General features: G+C 38.7%; 1 protein-coding gene across 1 annotated transcript; it reads left to right on the forward strand.

The window, feature by feature from the left end:
* Window positions 1–6,708: 6,708 nt before the first annotated feature.
* LOC149672213 (uncharacterized) lies at window positions 6,709–10,103 on the forward strand. Its single transcript, XM_089840416.1, has 6 exons — window positions 6,709–7,206; window positions 7,268–7,703; window positions 7,769–7,942; window positions 8,011–9,057; window positions 9,151–9,469; window positions 9,536–10,103. Exons 1-6 carry the CDS (start codon window positions 6,857–6,859, stop codon window positions 9,991–9,993), a joined length of 2,784 nt encoding a protein of 927 aa, XP_089696542.1. The 5' UTR covers window positions 6,709–6,856; the 3' UTR covers window positions 9,994–10,103.
* Window positions 10,104–16,122: the final 6,019 nt, after the last annotated feature.

Genomic DNA, 16,122 nt, shown 5'->3' on the forward strand with positions numbered 1-16,122 from the left:
AATATACAATATTTTTATCAATATTATTTAGTTCACTACTTTTCTTCAAGGGAAACATAACATAGAAACAGCTAGGGGTCATACAAACCTGGAAAACCTGGAATAATCAGGGAAATAAATAGTTGACAAAAACCTCAGGGAAATTCATAATTTTTAGTTAAATTCAGGCCGGAGAATCAGGGAAATAAATAGTTGACAAAAACCTCAGGGAAATTCATAATTTTTAGTTAAATTCAGGCCGGAGAATCAGGGAAATTTGCGTCAAACAGGGGCCGAGTAATTAACCAAAATGTTCATAAACATATACCCTCCATAGGATTAACATTACACTATACTTTGGAGGCTCAAAACTCTGGGTCTACTAGAGGTACGGGGATGTCCTTTGATTATATAATAGCATAAGTTTATAAGATATGTTCCATAAGTGTGTCACTGGTTAATGAGAGCTTGTCATGAAGTGACGTAGGCGAAACGTCATAGATTTTCGTAAAGCGACGCCTAGTGAGGCGCTGTCAAAGGCTAAGGACAGACTAAATAGGAAGATGGACTGCAAAATCGAGTGTAGTCAATTCTCGCGTCGTTCTCGAACTAGCTCTCAGTAAGTCTCTAGCATTACGAAGTATAGGAAGTGTCATACTTATGGAACATATCTTATAAACTTATGATAATAGTCATATTTGCCCCCCCCCCTCCTTCGTTAACATTTGCGCCATAGCATACTCCATATACGGGAAAAACCTGGAAAATTCAGGGAAGTATATGGGGAAGAACCTCATGGAAATCTCAGGGAAATTTGTTTTCCAAAAGTTGTATGAACCCTGACAAATTACTTATGGCTACTTGACAGATTTACAATGAAGCAGTTGATAAAATTTTGCACATCTGTTGTGGCCTGAGGTGATGCATCTGGTAATTGAACATTTAAAGGGGTGATAATAATTACCATCTTTTTATGCATTGTAAAGGGACCCACCTGTAAACAAGCCACAGGCTTAGTGTGGAAATCCCTTCATGGACAAAGCCTAGATTATTATTATTATTATTATTATTATTATTTGCCCAGAGGTTTTTTTTATTCCAAATTTGTTATGTCATGTTTCAAATCAGCTCTCTTAAATAAAACTTGATACTGCCACTGAACTAAAATCCGGGCCATAAATATTTGGTTAAAATTTCAGAGAAATCCTTGCAAAAGTTTTTCTTATAAAAAATAAAGGGTGGTTTTCATTTGCATAAAATTAATCATTGTTTTTGGAGAAAACCTTGAAATTTGCCCTTAGAAATAACATGGAAGTTTTTTTTTCCAATTTAGCCATTTTATCGCCACCGTTTTCCATGAAATATACTTTTGTTTATGTTTGGGAACGGTTTTATATCAAAATTAAAAAAACATTTTAACTTTTTTCGGATCATTTTAAAAAATTTTGAGGAAAATTAAGTGGTACATTTAATCAGAAGGGGATAATTAGAAGAAGGATGATACTCTGTATTCTCTTAATACTTTAGTTATGTAACGTTATTCTTTCCAGGCTCACCCTTTTTGTTTGCTTTCCTGCTCATCAAACTATAGATGGGCATCGCACCGTGAGGTCAATTCTATAACTGTTTGGTACTATTACGAGCCCTTGAGCCGTCTTGTTTTTCTATTTATTCATAAGAGGCGATGCATGGTTTTTGGCGCGATATTTACGAGGCATGCATGTCACTTTTTTCTCTCTCACGTGGTTTGCTAGCGCGTGCGTGTAGCCTTGCACCGTTTAAATGATAAGATTGTGTACCACGTGCTAGATAAGCTGTTGCAGAAGTAAGACTAGAAGTAAAGAGCTCTAGCATTGTTAATAGATCCTGGCACTAGTGAATAAATTTGAGGATTTCACGCCGCTTCCATCGCACTTACACTAGAGAGAAAAAATTGGTCGAGTTCCAAAAAATTTCCTACCCCCTTCCCTCAACCCAAAGCCGCGGAACACGGACGCGGGTGATGGAATCTAGTTCGGACGTCTACTGCCGCGAGCGTCTCACGTTTCGGAGGGAAAATTTAGAAACCGCTACCAGAGGGCCAACCGTTGGTGTGCTATCAAGAATATTCACTTTCGCCAAGTGAATAATTTGGTTAGCGCAGTACTTCTAGTCTCATCTTACTTCTGTCCGTACGGAGCTAAGACAAAATCTCTCCGCGAATGCTGAGATTATATGTAGCTGAAACATAAAATGGCGTTCTTTTAAGATTAGGCAAATTCGCTAGGTTTACCACATTTTTCCAAAAAAATACCCAAAATAATACTACTTTAAAAGTTGAAAGGTGTTCCCGGTAGGTAATTTAATATGGGAAAATCAGAAAAAATGCTTATTTTCAAAACCAACAACATCAACAGCAACAACAACAACAACAACAAAAAAAACAACTAGCCACTATTTTAAGCCTAGTTTGAAAATTCGCGCATTTTGAAAATTCCCTATTATTCCGCTGCGCATGCTTAATTGCTCATACGCGCGTTCGGAATTTCGGAAATCCGAATGCTACGAATTTAGTGTGCGCAGTCGAAGAAAATTATCCGATTCATGCGATCCGTGCGGTCCGTCCGATGACGTTAGGTGTGCGCTAGCCTTTAAAAGTGTTTCCGGTAAGTAATTTCCGGGTTGCCACGGAATTTTCAGAACCAAATTCTCTGACTTTTCCAGGTTTTCCCTGACCTTTTTCTGGGATTTTCCCTGACCTTTTAGGGTCCAAAGCGTAAATGTTTACAGCACGTTTTAAGTGCTTATAATTAAATAAACCCTCTACATTTAGTTTTCCAATGTATTGGTTGCACCAAAATGATTAAGAAACATTTTAACTATAAATAACAGTCTAAGAGATTTTTTAGAGGCATTTACTCTATAAAAACAATTCTAGACAGCATTTTTAAGGATTGCTCTAGAGTTTTCTGTGTTGAGAGAGGATGAGGAGAAACTTTCATTACTCTTTCAATAAAGACTTATCCCCAGAAATTTTACCCACTAAAATCAAATTCCCTGACTTTTCCCTGACTTTGCTGAAACTTTAAAAATTCCCTGACTTTTCCCTGACCTTTTCGGCCCATTTTTAAATTCCCTGACTTTTCCAGGATTTCCAGGTACTGTGGCAACCCTGAATTTAATGCGAGAAAATCAGAAAAAAAATGCTTCTTTTTCTGAACCAAAAAAAAAAGAACAAAAACAAACAAATAAAACAACACAACTAGCCACTATGTTAAGCCATAAGGAGAGATAATGTCCTTATGGTTAAGCCTAGTTTGAAATTTCGCGTCTTTTGAAAACTCGCGACCATTCCGCTGCGCGTGCTCTGTGCTCAATTGCTTGTAACGACATTTTATTTATCTAACTAGAAATTCATTATCCCTTTATATTTATTTCACTATCCCTTTAAAATACTTATTTCCCCAGATCATCCACAGCTTATTTTAAATAAATTCCCCTTTGACCCCTTTCTATGAAAGCCTTAACGCTGGTCGTGGGTCGTAATAGAAAGGTCATATACCCTTAGCTAGCATTCTTTAGGCCAAGAGAATAGCGATGCTACCTCAAAATTACAATCCGTGAAGTTACACCCCTATTTTTATCTACTGGTATAAAGCGTCTCCATAGAAACCCATGCCTTCTTACAAATATATAAGTCATTGAGAGTTACCAAGTATATTGTTGTAAATAGTTTAAATATTGTATATACTCAAAATACCGAACAAAGTGTACATAGAATTCTTTAATAAGCGCGAAGAAGAGTTTCACCCGCGGTACCCGATGTACGAAACAAACGGTCAAGGACCCTAACACCTGCGCGAGTGGGACAAAACACAGATCCCCAGAAATACCCAAACGGGACGATGAAGGCAGGACTGACGTCAAATAACCATTGACGTCATATGCAAAGACCACAGAAAGCGAGTCGATGATTCGCCAACAAGGTCAAGAGGAAAAGTATAAATACTCAGGCCTTCAATAGACCAGTAATCAAATGACACCGGCCAGTTCCAGCCTAAGGCTCTGCCCAAAGATGACCAGACTCCGTTCCTCACGGCTACTATAGTTCGCGCCAAAATAAATGTTAGGACTCTAACCCGAAACCGAACTTGATCGCAAAATCCTAAAAGAACTCTAACTCGATCTCGAGTCTATGTTAATCGCGGGTATGCCGATTTTACCATAATCGCGAATTCAAAAAGAACTTTGCCGCTGGAGTTAGTCTTTGGACTACTACTAATGCCGGACTCCTAAAACAAAGACCGGACCGATAAACTTGGACGCCGTCACCATCGTCTAAAACCTTCGCCCGAAGGAAACCATCCCATCTATATATACCGTTCGTTCGTCCCTTGGGACCGTGCCTCGCGAAAAGGGCGCTTAATAAGACTTCGCGTTATGGACACCATAAACTCACGTATCGTTATGTTTTAATTTCAATTACTGTTTATTTTATCTTATCTATGCATTGTATAGTATTTTAGTTTTATTTTTATGATTAGTGTTTATTATTATTAGGTTAGATTAAAAAGTCAAAGGTCACGACCAGTCAGAACTGTTAGCTTTTCTTAAGTATTTGTTAATCATTAAATCATGGTAACTCTCAAGACCGCCTTTTTATTATTTCCCCACAAATCCCCTAGACATAACTGACCATTCTTAAAATTAACGCTATAAGCCTATAGATGAAAATAGGTAACCGAACCGGACCAACCATTTATTTCATTCCCCTTTGTAGCTAGCTATACTTCTTGGTTTAAAGATATGATGAACCGCATTGGTTTTAGTATCTACCCTTTAACTAGAAACTGTTAGCGCTACATGCTCATACGCCCGTTGGAATCTCAGAAATCCGAATGCTACGAATTTAGTGTGCGTAGTTGAAGAAAATTATCCGATGCGTGAGATCCGTGCGGTCCGTCCGATGACGTTAGGTGTGAGCTTGCCTTTAATTTATGGCAGACTTATCAGAAATACGCTGTATAGTTAACATAATATTTATTGAAATAAACAAGAATAAGAAAAACAAAGTAATTTAGCGCAAATACAATATTTATAGCAGATCGATCCTTCTACAGTGAGTTAAATGATACGAAATACGAGGTTGGTTGAAGGACAATAATTCGTAATTATACCTAATTAATTTACGACTTTTCCTCGTTCATTAATCATTATCTTAATAACGGTTTAGTTTCGCTGCACGTTGAATCGTCCAAATCCGTAGCTCTCTGAATTCGAATTCGTTTGTCAAATTCTTCCGCTTCCATCGCGGTTCGATCGTAGCGTTTAGCCTCTGTTTCTACACCTGCAAATAAATCAACCACTGCGGTTAATGCTCAAAACATTTCTTCGCCATTTCCGTGGATGGGAGAAATGGAGTTGAAGCGGAATTTGTCATTTATTTTTCTTACTGGATACGTAATATCCCAAAGAGAAAAGGAACATCAAGTGATTTAATATCGATTCTCCTACTAATTATAAGACCTATCTGCATCTAGAGAAACATCCTCGGAATGATTTTAAAATTCAAATTACTTTGAGATTTCATCTCGGATTTCATCTTGGATTTCATGGATATTTTGAAATGTGGACCTCCGACCAATCGCGTAACGCCATTCCTTCTTGTTGACAAATTTCCAGTTGCACGCTCTACATCTAGCGCCATAATTGTCACATCGCGCGCGACTAATGTCATTCGACATTGGAGCCACGGTAATTTTGTTAAGGCCCCTTCTGAGAATAAAAAAACAAGCTGGTCGAAAATTCACTCAAAAACTACTTTAACCAAAATCATATTTTCACGTCGATGATCGTTATGAAAAGCTATAAGAATTTTACCCAATGAAGAAAACAAATTTCTCTTTCGTATAAAACAATCGACTCGCGATTTAATGGGTTAGTTGTTTTATAAATTAATTATAAAGTGTTCAAACTTGAAAAGTTTCCGTTGGAAACATCTCCTACGGAAGTAATCCTATTTCAACAGGGAAAGTGTCTTAATTTGAAGTATCTTTCGAGCTACGGCCTCTGAAAGTTATAGATTTCTAGTTTTAAAACTTATGAACTTAACAGACATTTAATTGTAATTCGAGGTGTTTTTGTTTTGCTTTTTTGACCGTAGAACATTATTTTTTCTTCCGATCCTCTTGAGAACCTCATATCCCATAGAAAATGCTTTTGTTCCTTATATATCATTTTCAAAAAAATTTTAAGTCAAAAAATTATTGAGCTAAATCCAACGTAATACAAATTCTATTCAAAAACTGATGTTGCCTGTCAGCGCCAACAATACCAAAGGCCTTTTCTTTGAAAAGTATAAAGTTAACCCTGTTCCGCCCTTTCTTTCCTACTGAAAGTAAATAAGGTTTCAAGTTGTATGATCTTTTCCCCCTCAATTAAAAGAAGTTCAAGCGTTCGCCGTTGTCAAAAAAACGTCGCTGACCCACAAATGACGTCAAGAAAAAAAAAATAAAGGGGGGTAGTTTCAAAATCAGTGGCATCCGTCGGCCTCTGTTACCAATTATGACACCCCTTAACACCCCCAGCCTAATGGGTCCGCGGCACAACAAAGATTCATCGACAGGTCGTAAAAGCTATTGCCGTCTCCCCAGCCCGTCTATAGCCAATGTATACCAATTCTATGGGGTTTCACATTATATATCACTCCACCGTATTATAACACCCTATGCAGTTTCTGACTTTTTCGTCGAAATATGTTCAAGACAACGGGGTGAAATACGAATATCTATAGATAGACCTACATCTTTTCAAGCTCAGAGGCTCAGTATTATTTTTGAAACGAACTGCATCGCTTGTCTGTTTATTTTTGAAAAAACCTTTTCGCTAAAACATAAAAATGGGTAATAGCAAAGGAGCTCTGCGTAATAAGAAAGCTAAAACTAAACGCGCTAAAACGCATAGAAAACTTTTCGCCGAGAGAAAACAATTAGAACTCGAAGAACCGCTTGACCCCCAACTTTCTAGTAAAAACAAAATCATTTCCCCAATACATTTCGTGTCCACATCGACACAGACATGTTACAACTGTTGCAAAACGATTTCTGATTGCGTGTCGTGTTCAGTGATTAGTGATGATTTAGATAATTCAGGCGCGATCTGTTCCGTCGGTCAAAATTCATCAAGAATTCATAGCACGCCAAAATCATCAGCGAAAAGCTTGGCGAGGAGGAGAATCGAAATTTCATCGTAAGTAATTAAAATAAATTTAAATGTAGGCAAGGCTTGTAAAACTAATTAAATCTTTTAGACCGGAAAATAATGATCTCGACAACTACCAGTTAGTCATTGGTAGCCCTTGCAAAGACAATGAAAAGTCAATTATTAAAGGATATAGAATAGTTGAAATAGATTATTTTTTAAATTGGTGTCTCAAGCTAAATTTCGATCATCGGTTGATTTGCACTCTGGGGTATTTTGATTTATTAGAAGAAAAGAGACGTGGCATTCAAAGCACATTCGTGTTCGAATGCCGAACTTGTAAAAAACGATTTTTAAAAACATCCGAATCGCCCAATGAAAAAACTATGTCCACCCGAAAGAAAACTGACATAAATTCAAAAGCCGTGTGGGCCACTCTTTCAGTTGGTAACGGATACTCCCAACTTGACGAATGGTTTGGAATAATGGACATTCCATCCATGACTTGGAATAAGTTTTCTGGTCAAGAACGCTTCCTCGAAAAGGTACTAATTCTTACTCCACGCATTGGTTAATTTTAAATTGAAAAACCATTCGTATAATTGCCAAGTATTGGGAAGAATCTTTACTTCGTTCCATGACCGAAGCTGGGAACGACGAAAGGGAGCTAGCTCTTGCCCAAAACCACGTAGACGATGATGGTGTTCCATGTATAACGGTTTATCTTGATGGTGGTTGGTGCAAAAGAAGTTACGGTCATAACTACAACGCCGCCTCTGGCGTGGTAATAATTAAAATACTACAATTAAGAGTAATACTCGCATCATATTTAATCATTTATAAATTTGAAAGGCTTGTATTATTGGACGAGCGACGAAAAAGCTTCTGTTTCTAGGCGTACGTAATAAATATTGCTATGCCTGCGCCTTATCTGCCAACAGAAATGAGACGCCTAAAGAACACCTTTGCTATCGAAACTGGGACAAATCTTCCTCAGCTATGGAAGCCGACATCGTAGTTGAAGGATTTAAATGTAGCGAGGCTATGCACGGTGTTCGGTACCTAAAATTTATAGCTGATGGTGACTCCAGCGTTCAGTGTCGAATATTCGAAAAAGTGCCTTACGGACGCAAAGTGCAAAAACTGGAGTGTGCCAACCACGCGGTTAAAAATTATACTAAGGCACTGCACAAAATTAGCCTCAACACAAAGCTTCCTTGCAATGGTAGAAAAAGGTTGAGAGGTAAAATACACAAACTAACAGCTGCCGCACGGGGAGCAATCACGCACAACTCAAAAGGCGATTCGTCTGTGGCTAACTTACGTCATGACCTACATAATGGACCGGCACACGTATTTGGCGATCATGCTAAATGTCGTCCCTATTTCTGTCAAGGTGACAAAGAAGGAGAAGAAAACATTTTACCCGAGTTAAAGAAGAACGGGATATTCCCGTTTATAATGGCGTCGGTCGATTCCTTGGCCGCGAAGGCTGACCGCCTATACGCCAACGAGACGAGCAATCGAGCCGAGCTATTTATGAGCATCCTAGCCAAAATTAACTCGGGTAAAAGAATTAACTTTTCTCAAAAAGGAAGCTACCAAAGGAGATCGTTGCTATCTGGACTCAACTACCAGAAAGGTTCTTCTTGGCACGGAAGTCCGTGGAAGAACGCTATGGGAAAGAGTCCTGGAGCTCATTTCAAAACCTTCATGGAGAAGAGAAAAAGAAAGAGAGAAGTTGACAGAAAAAAAGAAGACATTCCAAAAGAGAAACGCAGAAAAGTGATGGCCACTCTACTACCAATTGAAAAAGACTATGGACCTAAAGCGGATACGGTGCCATTAACTCTGGACCAGTTTGAGGCAAAGAAAGCCAGTAGACTGGAGAATTTTCAGGTAGGTCAATTTGGTCAACAATGACCCTAAAGCTTTGGTGGCGTATATGTTTCACGTAAATGTAATATTTCATGTATATTACGTATTCTACAGGTTACAATTTCTGAACAAATTGAAATCGAAAAGATATCCCGCGGTCAACACGCAAACCCAGTCTATGTCGCGCACAGAGAGCATCGCCTTACTGCCTCCACTTTTGGCCTTTGCATGAAACGTAAAGCGACCACATCGTGTCACAACCTTGTCAAGAGCATACTGTATAAGCAAACGTTTTCATCAGAGTGTACGGAATACGGAAAAACCAACGAAACTGTGGCAATTAGATGTTTCATGGACAAAACGGGCTATTTTGTTAGACCAAGCGGTCTGTACGTTGACCTGAAACACGGATACCTAGCAGCGAGTCCTGATGGTATGTTAATTTTTTAGGAATATTTGTTGGTCAGCGGGTTTTTAAAAATATGTCTCGGTTTTACAGGCGTCATAGACGATGAACAAGCTTTGGTTGAAGTGAAAACGGCACCATCAGCAATAGGCCTAAACTTAACTGAGGCCATAAAAAACAAAAAAATAAAATTTTTAAACCTAACAACCGATGAGGACGGGAAAACCAACATTACACTGAAGAGATCACACGCCTATTTTTATCAAATTCAGGGGCAATTAAATATCGCTGATAAAAACAAGTGTTTCTTCGTTGTGTACATAGACGAAAATAACCCAATTTTTGTGGAAGAGATAGAGAGAGATGGGCATTTATGGCAAAACGTAATGCTTCCTAAACTTTGTGCTTTTTTTAACGATTGCCTTTTGCCTGAAATTCTGGACCCACAAATTCCGAAAGGTCAGATTTGTAAAGATCCGCTTTACATAATCGAGGCCCAAAATAAACTGAAACTAAAGAAAGAAGCCTCTAAAAGTGATACTAAGTTGTGAAGTGAAATATCGGGTGTGACGTTTACCTAGACGCGGCTCGAATAATACACATTGAATTATTTTTATTTATATATTACTGAAACTTGCTCAACTTCAAGTTAGGATCTGCAACTATACCAAATTATATTATTTCGTTTGATCGGTGAATCAGCGAAAGTAGTGCTTCAATTTCTCTCGTCCCATATCGTCTAAACATGCAGGATGCTCTATAGTAATTTAGCTTCTCGTTTATTGTAGTAAAACTACTTTCGCTATTCTTGAAAATTAGAAGGAAGAAAGATACTGAATCTATTGATGTTTAGATAAGGCTCCGACGAGCGGGACAACCGGACAAAAGGTGGCCGTGCCCTAGGGGTATGGGGTTGTTAAGAGCTCCCTTTTTTATTACTATTCTCTCCCACTTACTTCTTCGCGAAAGTGAACTGCAAGGACTACATAGTATATCAAGTAAAACTGTATATTCCTTGGTAAAAACCTCAAGGTCATCGACGGAGTACCCAAACTCAGAAGGGGCCTTAACAAGAAGGCAGGCCGTGAAGCAATTGGTCGGGGTGCAAACATTTCAAATTATCCACGAAATCTCAAAATAATTTGAATTTTAAATTCATTCCGAGGTATTTCCTGGATGTTTCACTAGGCAGATTGGTCTTATAAATATAATTAGTAGAAGAATATATAACAGAATCAACTGATATTTCTTTTCACACTCCCTTTAAAGTGTTAGTGACATAATTTTCGTCATCCACAAACTTAAAATGCGAAAAACATCCTTGAAAAATCTAGTTTATTATGATAAGTTTACTTTTTACCTCTCCGAGTGACGTATGTCACGGAGAGGTTCTGTAACGATCGTGTGTGTGTGTCTGTCTGTGTGTGTGTCTGTGTGTGTGTCTGTTGTTACAACCATGTGACCGCGTTCGCAGTTTCCAAATCGGAGCAAACGTGTTCGCCATTTCCGAACTGCTTTCACAGTCACGGAAATGGCTCCTCTACTTGAGTTCTCACACCACCATCTTCTGGTCTTTGTCCATCCCACACGGACACCACTCTGTACTTACTGGCTTCTAATCACCACCATCTTTTGATCTTCGTCCATCCCACATGGACACCAGTCTGTACATACTGGCTTATAATCACCACCATCTTCTGGTCTTTGTCCATCCCACTTGGACACCAGTCTGTACATTCTGGCTTCTAAACACCTCCATCTACTGGTCTTCCGTCTATTCCACATAGAGACGAGTCGGGTCGACTTTCTTTTCGACCCGACCCGGCCCGAGTCCAACTTTAAAATTATAAACTTAACCCGACCCGACCCGACCCGAAAAAAACAATTAAAATAAAAACCCGACCCGACCCGACCCGGAAAAAAAAATTAAAATAAAAACCCGACCCGACCCGGAAAATTTTGAAATTAATTTGGCCCGACCCGACCCGAATCGGGTTCGGGTCGGGTCGGGTCGAAAAAGCCCGATTAAATTGGGGGCCCGACTCGTCTCTAGACGAGTCGGGTCGAGTAGAGACGAGTCGGGTCGACTTTCTTTTCGACCCGACCCGGCCCGAGTCCAACTTTAAAATTATAAACTTAACCCGACCCGACCCGACCCGAAAAAAAAAATTAAAATAAAAACCCGACCTGACCCGACCCGAAAAATTTTGAAATTAATTTGGCCCGACCCGACCCGAATCGGGTTCGGGTCGGGTCGGGTCGGGTCGAAAAAGCCCGATTAAATCGGGGGCCCGACTCGTCTCTAATTCCACATAGACACCAATCTGTCTCATTGGCTTCTACTCCATTATCATCGTTTGGTTTTAGGATATACGCGGCGATCAGCTAGGGTTACGAGAAACGTCTAGCCTCCCTAAGGTGGGATCGCCACCAAAGGTTTTCGCAATTGCGCATTTTCCATACTATTATAATGGAAACGAATCGTATATATACCCCAAAATGTGAAGAAAGCGGGCAAGAGGGGTACCCTTCACTTTAAACGTCAATATTAGCAAAGTTTGAGATGATAATAGGTATAACTTTATTTTAAACGATTTAACTATTATTAATGTTAATTATTGAAGATTAAAATAATTAAAAAATATTATATTTATTTAAATATTAAAGATAATCTTGTTTCTCAACTCAAAATTAATACGGAAAGAGTTAAAAAGCAGTCTATGTTTTTGTCTGTGTGTGTCCGTCCATTGTTACACTAGTGCGTTGCGTTAGCAGTTAGCCTTGTGTTGATGTGTTAAGAAATCATACAGAACCTTAATATTCCCTATTTCCATAATATAAAGTGAATATGTGGAAGTATTTTTCGTAATTATGATGCATTTAGTACTTTTGTAGCTTTAAAGCTCTGTTTCATTTTGATATTCCAAAGATTTTTTTTAATATTGTTATTTGAAATGGCTGTTTATATATTACTTAAGCTATACTACATCTGTATATAGAATAATCCTTGGTTTAGAGATTTCATGAAGAAAACTAAGACCTAGACTCCGGCGGGTATATTATGTATCATCCGTAATAGGCTTAGTGAAACAAAGAGTAAATAATTGAGGCCTGAGGTGAAGTAAACTTTGGGCTTTGATTTTCGTGTCTCAAATGAAGAGACATCAACGGTTCTGAGTGAGCCGAAAGTTAAATACACTATTAAATAATCAGGTTAAGATTTTATAATAGAAGAAAAGATCGTGGTGGCAATTAGAATAGAAAAAGGGCTAATGGTAAACGGGTAGTAGCTACAGACTTTTTATTCTCTTTATGGTATGCATTGACTATTAGTGCGTCTAGCTACAATTTAGCTTTGGTGTTATTTAACGTTAACATTCATGTTGGCAAACTAAGAATATTGTTGAGGTGAGACGAGACGATAGTGTTTACACTGCAAACCAGTTGTGAATGTAGCTATCAGAATATACGGTAAACAGCTGAAGCGTAGACTTCATTTCCTGATCTTTTCCCCATTGACTGATTTCCATGTGTCCAAGATTTATCCTTATTGGATGTAAAATGTCGTCTGCTTTACTGTATTATTCGCTATGCTTGGAATACTGCTACAATATTTCGTAAATTTTTACTTCAAAAAAGAGAAATAATTCCATATCTAGGTAAATAAGTTTGTAGTAGTAGACCTCTTGACTCGGAGAGGTAATATTTTGGTTTTCCCAACTTGTTCTATTTGGTTTCGTAGCAATTTTTTAAAAGTATTGTGTTTGGAAAAGGCCTAGTTAAAATTTTGTTTCGTTTGATGACGTAGTAAGGAGAAATTTTCTCTCTATGTGTCGCTCTCGTGACGCCGTCGCGTTAAGCCTATTTTATTCAGATTCGCGCGGCATTAGTAGACTCGGGCACTCGCGCTTGGCTTTTCCGCGAGATGCCGTGAGTGACGTATCAAGGAGAAAAACCCACCAAAAATCGTCTTTGCTTTTGACCCCCCAAATTTCAAGTTTTCGAGGTGTTTGTTCTATCTTTTCTCTCCTATTTAAATATTTATAAGGCATATTTTTGGAATCAGAAGAGTTTAAATAGAAGAGATAATTTTTAAACCACGTCGCTATTCCTTTAACTTAAAATTTCTATTTAATTTATGTCGCTTCAGAGGTGGATTAAACCGCTTGCCCTAAAAGGCTGAAAATTTGCAGGAACGTTACTCATAAGTAGTAGGCGCGTCCTAAGAAAGAATTTTCCAATCCGCCACCATCTTAACAAATGGCGACCAGAAATGTAAAAAAAATCTTCTCAATACAGCTAAATCCGCGCGTTTGAAGCGATTTCTTAAATATTTAGTACATTGGTTTCCTTTAAGCTATAGACGGGCTGAATGGTCTTTTGGGTTCGATTTGTTGCCATCTTTTTAAATGGCGGCCAAAAACTTAAAATCCCTTTATGAATAATGTCCGCGTGAAAAGTAATAAAAAATGCATCCCTAGGGGCTGACGGGCAACGCCGAGTGCCTTCGCTCCTAGGGTCCTACAAAAATATTAGTCATCAGTAAAATCTACTCATTCTTTATACATTTTGATAGAAGTTCTTATTACACGCGAGCGACGCCGCGGTTAACAGCTAGTATCTTATATTATTAACTCTTAGTCACGTTTCTTCTTTAAAAACCGGGGACGGGAAAACATATACCAAGGCCACGCTTTGTTAACTTGTCATAGTTCACGGGCGATGTTTTTTGAACAAATTCTTAAATCTTACTCGCGAGTCCTTTGGATCGGTGTGAAAGCGTTCTTGAGTTTATCGTCAGAACCACGATTGCCGAAAAAAAGGCCAATCCTCCGGTCCCCCAAGCTAAGACGTAACGGTAGAAAAATACGCAGGTGTCGCTGCAATAAACCCTGGAAAAGTACATTGTGAATGAAACGACCTTGATGCTAGCCAAGGGTGCGCTTTAAACACTCACCCATGAAGATACTGAACTAGCAAAACACCAAGTCCATTTGACATTTTATCGAAAAAACTCATGACTCCGTAGACATAGGCGCCACTTTCCTATTATTATATAGGTTGAAAGGGAAGACAATTTTTATAGTTAAAACCACGAATACATAAAGCTAATAGGAATAATTGTATTTGCCATTTTCTCAACGTATCTAGGTGGTTTTTGAGGGAGGAGTTTCGCCTATTACTATACGGGATTTACGAGAGGTATTTCTGTGGGCGCTGCCATAACCTGTCGGCGGCCCTTTAAGGGAATGTCAGCCACTACCTAAGGGCCGCCCTTAGGTAGTGGCTGACATTCCCTGTCGTCGAACGCGCTCCGTAGCCTTGGCAGACCAACTCTCCGACAAGGGGGCGGTAACCTCGTAAGTCCCGTATACCTTTTGAATTTTACCTCGAAAATTATTCATCTCATAGCGCGTCTGAACTCGCTGTGCTATACTAATGGAATCGCAATTACAAAGACGTCAGAATGAAGACGCGTTCACAAGGCCGGTCCACAAAACTAGCATAGAAATCAATATCGGCCGGGTATATGGTTGCACAATGATTTCTATTAGCTGTGTGTATTCGTGTTTAAACTCGTATACTTACAACATTTGTGCCTATTAAATCCGGAACGAACGATAGGGAACAGACTACCATGGCTGAGGAACCAGTTCCCAGTAAAACGGCCACGCCGTAAATACCTTTGGCGCAGAATGGGTAACCCTGATCTAGGCCGATCCATACGCAACCGGTGACTCCAAGTATCACACCCAATACGTAGGAAGCCTACAAAAATTGCACTTTTACGATCAACTTGATAATTTGTACAAAATGAATCATCTTCTTCAAGGCCCATAAATGTTTGGTAACCGAAATTTCAGTCTTCAATTAAACGAATTACGTTCTTTATGTCTTACCTTTTTTCCAAAGCACCCTATGCAATACTTTAGAGTAAACGACGCGGCGAACCCACTCAAGTTAATTACCAGCGGGATTTTGGCCATTAAATCCTAATTTTAATGAAAGGTTATAAATTCCACATCATTAAAGATGTATAGACTAGTGGCGGTAGAGAGGGGCGTAGGCTGTGTAGCCCCTCCCCCTCTGGTCGCGCTCTTGTAAGAGAGGATACTGAACGCGCCCAGTAGGGGTATGAGACTGAGCTAAGAAATAGAATGGTATGACGTTTGCATACGTATTACTGCCATTACTCTATACGGCCGAAGCCTCCGAAATTATCTAAGCCCGTGCGTGTCGATTTTTATGTGGGGAAATGTCCAGTTTCATAGAGGAAACATTGGCACCCTATATGCCTACAAGCTGGCGCTTTTATTACCGTTGCGACCGGGGTCTTCCATAAATTATCGTTGATATTTTAGGGGCAAATTATAAAATAATTATGAATGAGAAAGGTTTCACCCTTAAATTAAGATTATTGTTTTAGGGGCTATTCACTTTTTATTGAATCTATTGGTTAGATTGTATGGACAACAAAATTAACTATGAGACTTTAACATTCTTGTTTTTTTTAAATAAAAGAAAACTTCTTGAAGTTGCTAATTCACAGTTTTAATATACCATAAAAGGAATTTTTTTACCCCTTCATAACCTTTAATTTTTTAACCTTAACTTTTTTATCCTTTACTTCTTTGGCATGATTGTTTAAAAAAGGTCTTCGGAAATTTTGTAGAACTTTT

This window comes from Phalangium opilio, unplaced genomic scaffold (genome assembly GCF_054372755.1).
Source record: "Phalangium opilio isolate 3A_F unplaced genomic scaffold, DU_Popi_V2 ptg000054l_1, whole genome shotgun sequence".
Lineage (NCBI taxonomy): Eukaryota > Metazoa > Arthropoda > Arachnida > Opiliones > Phalangiidae > Phalangium > Phalangium opilio.